This window comes from Fulmarus glacialis, unplaced genomic scaffold (assembly GCF_000690835.1).
Source record: "Fulmarus glacialis isolate BGI_N327 unplaced genomic scaffold, ASM69083v1 scaffold17477, whole genome shotgun sequence".
Lineage (NCBI taxonomy): Eukaryota > Metazoa > Chordata > Aves > Procellariiformes > Procellariidae > Fulmarus > Fulmarus glacialis.
This window is the reverse complement of record NW_009222795.1, coordinates 79,849-89,754: the sequence shown is the minus strand read 5'-3', so window position 1 is coordinate 89,754 and position 9,906 is coordinate 79,849. Positions and strand designations below refer to the sequence as shown.

At 41.1% G+C, this 9,906-nt stretch overlaps 1 protein-coding gene across 1 annotated transcript in view; it reads left to right on the top strand.

Moving 5' to 3' along the window:
- Positions 1-4,001: 4,001 nt before the first annotated feature.
- UBR4 (ubiquitin protein ligase E3 component n-recognin 4) overlaps positions 4,002-9,906 on the top strand; it is a gene marked incomplete at its 5' end in the record, with an annotated part of 74,125 nt that continues 68,220 nt past the window's right edge. Inside the window, 13 exons of the mRNA XM_009581589.1 lie at positions 4,002-4,099; positions 4,696-4,799; positions 5,408-5,537; positions 5,642-5,781; positions 6,121-6,223; positions 6,747-6,888; positions 7,047-7,171; positions 7,772-7,896; positions 8,133-8,192; positions 8,313-8,503; positions 8,737-8,836; positions 8,926-9,063; positions 9,551-9,668. Of these exons, the coding sequence (XP_009579884.1) occupies positions 4,002-4,099; positions 4,696-4,799; positions 5,408-5,537; positions 5,642-5,781; positions 6,121-6,223; positions 6,747-6,888; positions 7,047-7,171; positions 7,772-7,896; positions 8,133-8,192; positions 8,313-8,503; positions 8,737-8,836; positions 8,926-9,063; positions 9,551-9,668 (1,574 nt within the window). The remainder of the gene's footprint in view (positions 4,100-4,695; positions 4,800-5,407; positions 5,538-5,641; positions 5,782-6,120; positions 6,224-6,746; positions 6,889-7,046; positions 7,172-7,771; positions 7,897-8,132; positions 8,193-8,312; positions 8,504-8,736; positions 8,837-8,925; positions 9,064-9,550; positions 9,669-9,906) is intronic.

Sequence of the window (9,906 nt, the reverse complement as noted above, 5' to 3'; positions counted from 1 at the left end):
CCAGCGCCTGCTGGGGCTGCCGGGGAAAAAGGGAGCCCCGAGCAGCGTCCAGGGAGTTACTCACGCCCAGCCTCCTCCCGGTTTCCTGGGGACTGGGAGGCTCTCGGGGTGGTGCCCTTGGGACCTAATAAGCGGGGATGAGGATGCACGCCTGGCTGTTAGCGTTGGCTGCTGCTCGGCCACGGCAAAAGCACCTTTGACAGTTACCCCGCGGAGAGGCTTCGGGACTGTTCTTGCGTTTTTGCTGTTGTTCAAGCGTGTTAGGCTTTTGCAGGCTGTGCGGTGAAAATCGTTTTCTCACCTGGCCTGTCTCCTCTGGTGACAGGCTCATGGGGGGTCGTTGAATGGCACTGACTTCCTTTTAGGTTTCTACCACTGAAATACTGCTTTAAGTGTTTTAAGGAGAAATGAAGCTAAAGCAAATCAAGTCTGCCTTTTCTTAACCAGAAAAGTTAGACTCGATGCATGAGAGCACTCATTGGAGCTATTTAATTTAGCTTATAGCTTATTTTATGATCTAAAACACTAGGTATGAATGCTACGTTATGCTCAGTTACAAAGATATAACCCTGACCAGAATAAGTTGTTAGGAAACAAAAAATAAACACTGCGCTAAGGAAGATAATAAAATAAAGCCTTGTGGTGTTTTGCTTAATATAGAATGGCTGAGCATACAAACAACGGATGCTTCAGATTAACGTTCCGTGCCTGTATACATATAGTAGTGGTTCACCTAGAAACCTGCATGTACTTATTATTTATGTGATTTGGGCAGTTCTTAGGCTAATCTTTCTTTTAGGGACCATTTCAGCTTCGCTTTTCCTTGTGGCGCTCCTCTGTCACTGTGCCTAAGTTCATTATTGGAGTGTTTCAGCAGAAGAGTATCACAGAAACACTTAAGTGGATGCACTTGACTTTTGGGAGAGGTCTGTTTCCTCCATTAGTGGGAACGATGGTTCCGTTTTCCACTTGAGACAGCAGTTTGTTGCCTTTAGCGCTGCCCTGAGGTTTGAGTTGTGTGCCTGATGCTGACTGCATTTCAGACCCAGCAGGATTTAATGCGAGCGCAAGGCCTGTGGAGTCTTGCAGGACGGTATCTTTTATTTCATGCCTTGATATAACATGTGGCAAATCACGGAGGAAAAACAGCTTGTTCGTGTTTGGAGCCATGCTCCTCCGTTCTGAAAAATAATCTATCTTTAGATTTCTAATCTAAAATATTTTATCTGTTTAACTTATTTTTAGAAGATGATTGTTAGCTTTTGTAGTGCTACTGTTGGTTGACAGCATCCGCAAAGTGGCTGGATTTCCCGTTAAATAAATGTGGTGCAGTGACAGCGAAATTGCAAACATTTTTCTTTTCAAAATAAATTAATAAACTCCTTTTCTTGGCAACTCTTGTATTTCATTTTTAGCATTATCAAGCTACTGGAATTCCGCTGTTAGCAGGTATATTCAAGAACTGATAGGCTTTGACCTCTAATTTTACATAAATTACTGAAATGCTGACTTGAAAAGATGCAACGGAAGCGGAACACGATTTACAAACTCTGTGACCGTCAGATGAGGCTGGTTTTCAGGGAAGGGTTTTCACTAGGGGAGAACTCCTGCACCTGCTGCTATGCCTTTTCAAGGAAGAGGCTGCTTTTGTGCCTGCTGCCTTACATAAAGGCTCTATTTTGGGCCAGATTTGGAAGCAGAACTGAGAAAGGAGGTGGTATTTATTGCCAACATGTTATATTTGATATTGACACAGAGGCTTCTCGCTTAGCGTGAGTAATGGTTTTCCCTGGGAAGCAAATGTTATTTAAGCAATAAATCAAAATACAATAGGCAAAAGTTATTATTAAACATCACCGTATATGCAAAGTAACACTCTAACACATCACGGATCAAGCTGTTACCTTTTATTTATGTTTATTTGCAAGGACTTGATGGTTTGTTGACAGATGCTTTCCACTTTTCACTACCGAAACAACTTGTTTTAATAAAACTCAAGCCTCTTATTGCCCAATCCACGTGAAAATCCCTATCTTGTTCTGGTTCTGCACTTTGGTGTTCTTATAGCTCATGGGTATTGTGTCTTGCAGAGCGTGACCTATACAGCAGAACAGTAATTGAGGAGCTGCCAATTTCTCCTGTACTCTATTATTCCCAAATTGTTCTCTTAAAATACATTGCTTACACCTACTGCTGCTGATATATAGTTGGGCATAAAGAGGCAGGTGAGCAAAATTAGTGTCTGAACATAAGAGAGCATGAACTTTTTTGCATGTTCAGTCTCTGGGCTCATTACCCATCAGTGCACTTCTGGCAGGAGATGGCGAGGTGAAGCCTGGTGATTGAGACGTTGAAACTCAGTCGTGTTACGCTGCTGAATATCTTCAAGTAAAGCCTCTCACTTTATAACAGCTACTTTGCTATTTCAGCTTTTCGGGTAGACTAAATTAAAAAAAAATCTCAGAACTAGGAAATCAAAGCTGCAAAGCTGTTGAGTATTTCTTGCAGTTCATTTTTCCAGAAGAAATTATATGTTCTACAGTTTCTTCTGTTTCAGCCACATCTCCCGTTATGACTGGAAATGATGACTTAGGATAGAAAAAGGGAAGGTGACTGGGCATAAATTGGGCGCTGTTCAGCTCAGCAGGGAACGGTGTGTCCTCTTCCTCCTCCCACCCTGCCAAAGCTGGCATCGTTGTGTGCGGGTGGGTGAAGGGGATACCTGGGTTTGTTTTGCCATGCTCGGCCGCAGCGCTAGTCATTGCCAAACTTGAGAAATCATCATTTTAGTTGGGTATAGTGTGCCGTGATAGGCTCGTGCCCTCTGCTCCCCACCGCCCCTCCAGAAATAAACTCTGTTGCCAGAGGTGGAGAAGGCTGTGTTTTGAGAGATAAAGTGGCTAGTGAAGTTCACTCGTATAATCTGTTCTTCCAACCAGCTCATTCACATCATTGAATGAAAGTTTTCATCATCTGAAAATGTGAAAGAGATTAATTTAAGTATTTAATAGACATATGTCCACATCCCTTAGTTTTGTCACAGGAAAAATCAAGGGCAGAACTAGCTGTAGAGGCAGAGCTGTGTTTCTGTTCTCAAGGTGGTTGTCTTCAGGTTTCTGTGCACATGGGATGTGGTGTGATACTTTACTGCAGCAGCCTTTAACGTGTCATTTCGGTGCATAAATAGATGTTTTCCATGGCCAGCGAGTCTCACTGAGAAACCTCAGAGACTTGACTTTCAGTGTGTTGATGCATACTTCGCTTTACAATTTTTACTTTTGGTTTGAGTTGATACTGCATTTTCACTGGCTCTGGGCTTTGTGTTGATTTCTGTGTGGGGCAAAATGATGCAGATCTCTGAAGCGGCAAGTCTCTACCCATGAGGCTGATTACCTCAGTTTTTCTCTGCTGTGTGTTACCTGCCAAAAGTCTTTACTCCCCAGCTTGTTGCAGATGCTGCTGTTGTGTATTTGTTGTTATTATGCAATTGCCTGTTTTGATCCTTCTGTTTTGCAGAATTGCATATATTCCAGTTGACTCCGTGCCTTGACAGAAAGGGAATGTCTGTGCTCCAGTCCTGGCAAATCTGCCTAGCGTTAGCAGAACAAACAGTCCAAACTTTATGGGCAGCTGAGTTTAGAATAACTTAAAGATTAATGAACCTCCGACTAGGAGAGCGATTGTTAAAGGGGCTGACTTGTTGATGAAACATCTGCAGTATTGGAATTATTTCCTTAAATTTCCTGTGGATATCCTGTGCTATCCTGTGGATAGCAATGCTGATGCTGTGGCCTGTCTGCTGCTGGAGGACTCAGTCCTGAGGACATGGGAAATGGGACACAAGGGAGAGGATTCTGTTCCCAAAACTTTGATTTGGAAAGAGCATGTGATTTTAATGATCTTGTCTTACATCTGTGAATAGAAATTACATATTCTGAGTGTTGTGTGGTGCCGCTATTGTGCTGTATGCAATTGACATATCTCTTGTTCTCCTGTTGCAGTGAATCTGAAATCCTGCACCATGACAAACAATATGAGCCTTTTTACTCTTCCTTCGTTGCACTTTCTACACATTACATCACTACTGTGTGTGGTCTAAGTAAGTGTTCCCCGTCCTTTGCTTCTCTTGCTCTTGTGTTATGACTAGGATATAGTAAAGTAAACTAGAATTGTTATCCTTTTGGTATTTGTCTCGAGCCCTCTTTCTGAATCAGACTTTAAGGCAGAGCGCGCGAGGCCAGCGTTGCTAGCTTTTATACTGGCAAAATGTCAATTCAGATGGAAAGGAAAACTTGTCGATAGGAGTATTTGGCCACCAAGTACTGGACAGCGTTGACTTTTTGGTTATTCTTGGCCTGATTTCATTTAGGGAAAGTTATTTTTGGTCAAATTAAGTGTTAAATCCGTTTTCAGGATTTTTAGATTATTCTTTAGCAGTTATGTTACTATGTTGGAATTAATGATCAAAACATTAATTACCTTGTCTGGGTAGAAGATATTATCCTTGCTTTACTGACATTTCTTGTGTTACATTTTAATGAGACTGAATTTATATTGCATCTGTGTGTTAGGCATGATAGATTGTGTATGTGTGCGTGTTGCTTATCATTCTGTTTTATTGAAAGCATTAAGAACATCTTACAATGAATTATTTAAAAACTTGTACTGAGTGATGCAAGCATCTGCTTTTTTCAGTACCAAGAAACCAATTGCAATCAGTGGCAGCTGCGTGTAAAGTCCTGATTGAATTCTCACTGCTACGTCTTGAGAACCCAGATGAAGCATGTGCTGTTTCACAGGTGAGCACAGATTTTGACCGTGTGGGCAAGCCTGAGTACAAAAATGGACTTTGGCCTCTAATTCTGAAATATTTGCTCTAATGTTGCATAAAGCAAAATTAATGAAGTTCTTAAAATATTTAACGTGTACTGGTTTGGTAGAGACTTATACCTGCTGAATCTTCCCTCTGCATTCTTTACTCAGAATTTCAGCTTGTGAGCAAGCTGCTCAAAACTGTTCGTTGAGTTTTTAAAGATGGATTCTTCCCCAGTTGTATTTTAGTCTTCTGGGAAAGCTTAAATCTATTTCAAAGAGGAAAGGCATGTGAGAAGTGTTCACATAATGTAGCTTCTGATAGAGCTGGCTTTAAGCCTTAGTGTGTCATAGGAGAGAGAGCTTTTCCAGATGCTTTTCTATAACAAGCACATGGGACAATGTTAGTGACCTGAATTACCTGCAAATTACCATCACGATCTTTGGTATGAGATCAGAGTGGATTCTAGATGTTGCAGTAGCCTTACTAGCTGAAGTTGCAGTACTCTTAATGCAGCTGCTTAGAATAAACAATATTGAGGAATAATTGGAATCAAGAGAGTTTAAATTGTACTTGATGTCTTTTTCTTTGTAGAAACACCTCATTCTACTGATAAAGGGGCTGTGCACGGGCTGCAGCCGCCTAGATCGAACGGAAATTATTACCTTCACAGCAATGATGAAATCGGCCAAGCTGCCTCAGACTGTCAAAACCCTCTCTGATGGTAAGTGTTTTAATTTACGGTTATATCACTGTGGCACTTGAGTTAGGCATTGAAAATACTATCTTTTTGGTGTATGAAATGATGTTTTGCTGTTTGCCCTGCAGTAGAGGACCAGAAGGAGCTGGCCTCCCCGGTGAGTCCAGAACTAAGACAGAAAGAAGTGCAGATGAACTTCCTCAATCAGTTGACATCAGTCTTTAACCCTAGAGTCTCATCATCACCATCTGTCACGCCAGAGACACAGGTAAACAAACAGCCCTAGAACAGAAGCAGTATGAATTTTAGCATTAATAACATTGGTGCAGGCAAGGACAGAGGGCAGTAAGTGGTAGTTTTTTAATACACATGTGTAAAGAAAACCTTTCTTGAGTATTTAAATCCTGCTTGTATGTTGATGAATGGCAAATGAGAAAATACTGTTTGCATTGTATTGGCAATAGTAGTTTTGGAAGCTAATGTTCAGTGATATTCATAGCTCTTTTGAGTTCTGCTGCTGATGTGCCTTGCTGCTGTATAGAGGCTTACTGCAATACCGTATATTTTTAATGCTTCCATGATATATTTAGTATGTGATTGCTTTTAGGTGGAGGGAGAGAGTGAGGATCAAGCTTCCACAGATCAAACCTCTGCGGCAAAGACAAAAAGTATATTCATCGCTCAGAATGTAGCCAGCCTGCAAGAACTTGGTGAGAATCAGCTTTTTAGCATCGGGGGAAAAAAAATGATAGAGCAAATGACTCTCCAGTGTTACACCTTAGAGCTCTGAATGGGAAGAAACGTCCTGACCTAAAGCGTTTGTTCTTTAGGACTCACTCGGTTGCATGCTGATGTTGCCAAGGGAGGTTGTGGCTGTAATGTAGTTTTCTTCATTGCAGAGGCGATGAGCTCATTATATTTGTATGTAGTAGCTTTGTTTTTTGGGGGAAAAAAAGGTGGATGGTGTGAAATAGCCTATGGGATGGATTACTGAGCAGGTGTGAATTAGACCTGGTGCACACAGAGCTTTGACACCCGTTACGAGTAGTGACTGAAAACTTCACCATCTGCTTTGTGTGTTGTAAACTAGTCTTTATCCTATTGCCTCATCTATGATGATATTTTCTCACCACAAAGAATAATGAAGTCAATTAGTGATGACTGTTAAATCTGTTCTGCTTAGAAGCCCTTCCATGGAACAGTAAAAATAACACTGCTATTTTTGTTTGGTAGGTGGCTCTGAAAAACTGCTGAGAGTGTGCTTGAATCTCCCATACTTTTTGCGATACATAAATCGATTTCAGGATGCGGTGTCAGCCAACTCATTTTTTATTATGCCAGCCACAGTGGCAGATGCCACTGCTGTTCGCAATGGGTAAGAGTCTGTCGTCACTCTTCTTTGGTAGATGTTGGGTACGCTGTATGAGAGAAAATAACTCTGCTAGCTATGCAGTATCAGTTATTGCGCTGCTCCTGTGAGCTGCCTGATGTGTACATTGCATCGCTGAACCTTGACATGTGTCGTTACTATAGATTTCATTCGCTGGTAATAGATGTGACCATGGCACTGGATACTCTGTCTCTGCCTGTATTGGAGCCCCTGACACCCACGCGTCTCCAAGATGTGACTGTTCTTGCTCTCAGCTGTCTCTATGCAGGTAAATGGATTTCCTGTATTTTCTTTGGAGCTTTAAGTCACTCTCGCTTTTGCTCTGCTTTGTTACCTGCACGTTTGAGGCTCAGCCCACAAGTAACCTTTATTTCTCATGAATTTGAAAGCTATGCAGCATATTGCATAGTCTGGTGACTGGGTTAATATGAAAATTGTTACAGTGATGCTGAAATTCTGATATATTCTGCGAATGTTCTCGTCAGTATCTGAGAGAAAGACTGAGTGACTCAACATCTTCTTAATAGCCTGTGATTTCTGCTCTTTTTTTTTTATGTTCAGAGCATAATATATTTTTGCAATGCTTATAGCTTTGAGTATGAAGATTGCCTTAAAAATGGTATTGAATTACATGGTAAAACATTTCCTCCTTTAATTGTTCTCATGCATTTCTGTAGGACAAAGCTTGACTCTTTTGGGGGTACTTCAGAAAGATTTTTTTAATCTGTCAGCTGTCATATTGAGTATTCCCAGCTCCGTCAACTTTGTGGGCATGTTTGATACTGCTTGTTTTAATGTGCTAAGTAGGAACATTGAGTCCCGAGACTGGCTCTTAATAAGAATGTTACCTCCACTTGTTTTCAATCAGGTGTGAGTGTGGCAACTTGCATGGCCATCCTACACGTGGGTAGCACTCAACAGGTACGAACTGGGTCAACAAGTTCCAAAGAAGAAGATTATGAAAATGATGCTGCTACTATTGTACAGAAATGTGTAAGTAGATGAGAGACTGTTTGTTGTTTCCATTCTCAGCAAGTCAAGTGCGTAGAACTTGTATTTATTTGGATTGCAATACATATCTATTATTTCTAGGCTTTAGGCTTGCTGATAAAGGAAGTAATGAGGTAGCTAACTGTAGAGGGCAAAATACAATGGTATTTGGAGTTTTTATTTTTGTTATTGCCCAGTGGAGCGCTTAAACATTACCATGGATTTGGATTTATTTGCAGCTTGAAATCTATGAAATGATTGGACAAGCCATCAGCAATTCACGCCGTGCAGGGGGTGAGGTAAGATTTGTATCTCGGGAAGCTTTTTTCACTGTTTTTGTGCTGGTATATTTTGGCATTTGGATTGACACTATTTTGTCTTTTTTCCCAACCCCCCCCTCTTCACTTTTGGAATGATAGCATTATCAGAACTTCCAGCTGCTCGGGGCTTGGTGTTTGCTAAACAGCCTCTTCCTCATCTTGAACCTCAGCCCCACGGCCTTGGCTGATAAGGGAAAGGAGAAAGATCCATTGGCTGCTCTTCGCGTCAGAGACATCATTGCTCGTACTAAGGAGGGCGTTGGGTCTCCCAAACTAGGACCTGGGAAAGGGTATGTAGACACCCCGCTGAAGTAATCATTGTCCATGTATCTAACCAGGCCCAGCAAGCAACTACTATGGACTCTTGTTGGTCTCTTGAAATTTTATCCGCATTTGTAAGTCAGGTCTTGATTCTTGAAAAGAAGTCGTCATCTTCAGTTTAGCAAAGCAGTCACTTCACTCAATTTAATTTTTTTTTTTTTTTCCCCTCCTGAAATTACATTGTATCTTTATGTTTCTGTAGGCATCAAGGGTTTGGTGTCCTGTCAGTGGTGCTAGCAAATCATGCTATCAAATTGCTGTCATCGCTCTTTCAAGATCTGCAAGTAGAGGCATTGCACAAGGTACGTAGGTAGCATGCATGTTCTTGTGAAACATTTTGCCTTCTCCACTGAAACACACTTTAAATTCTCTTTTCAATGCCGTCCTCCAGGGCTGGGAGAGTGATGGTCCTCCAGCAGTGCTGGATATCATGGCTCAAAGCACATCCATCCAGAGAATTCAGCGGCTGATAGATTCTGTACCGCTCACTAATTTGCTGCTGACTTTGCTATCTACTTCCTACAGAAAGGTAGGAACTGGCATACAGCTAGAGAACTTCTGTAGCTGAACCACTCCTACTAAGTATCATCTGCATGGAAAATTCTCACTTTACAAACTGACTATGCTAAGAAGAATTTAGAATTCTTCTTTCAGAAGCTGCGAACTGGGGCTTCTCTCTTTTTTCAGAGACTGTTAATTTGACAAATTTTTCTGTAAACTCAGTGGTATTTGTGACTTTAGTGAGAAGATGAAAAGGCTGTATTCAAAACGGATGCTTTTATGTTAGAGCTGTTATTTGAAGTGTTGCTTACAAGCTTGGCATAGATTATTTGTTTTCAACCGTCCTGCGTAATTTTTAATACAACTTAAGGGGGAGAAGCCTTGAAAAACTGTTAATAAATTGGTTGAGACAAATTTTCTAGAAGAAAACTAAAATGCATTAGGAAGTTACTCTTGTTTTCAAATTCTTATCTTTCTTAATCCTAAAATTTAACTTGTTCTGCTGTTCTTCTAAGGCTTGTGTCTTGCAGCGTCAGAGGAAGGGCTCCATGAGCAGTGATGCAAGTGCCTCCACTGATTCTAATACTTACTATGAGGATGATTTTAGCAGCACTGAGGAGGACAGCAGCCAAGGTAATAGAGTTTGCAGCAAGCAACTTAAGTCAGGATTTTACGCTGTCTTTCAGATTTAGTGGAAACCTGGCTACTGGTCTTTTGCCTTCTTGGACTGGAATGACATGTAATGCTAAAAATATGAGAAAGTTTGTAAGATCTGTTTGGCAGAATTAATGCTGACTGTACTCTTTTTACGTAAACTAAAGCCAGAGTGGCTGGGATTTGGCAGTATTTGCTTAAGAGGAGAGTGGAAATA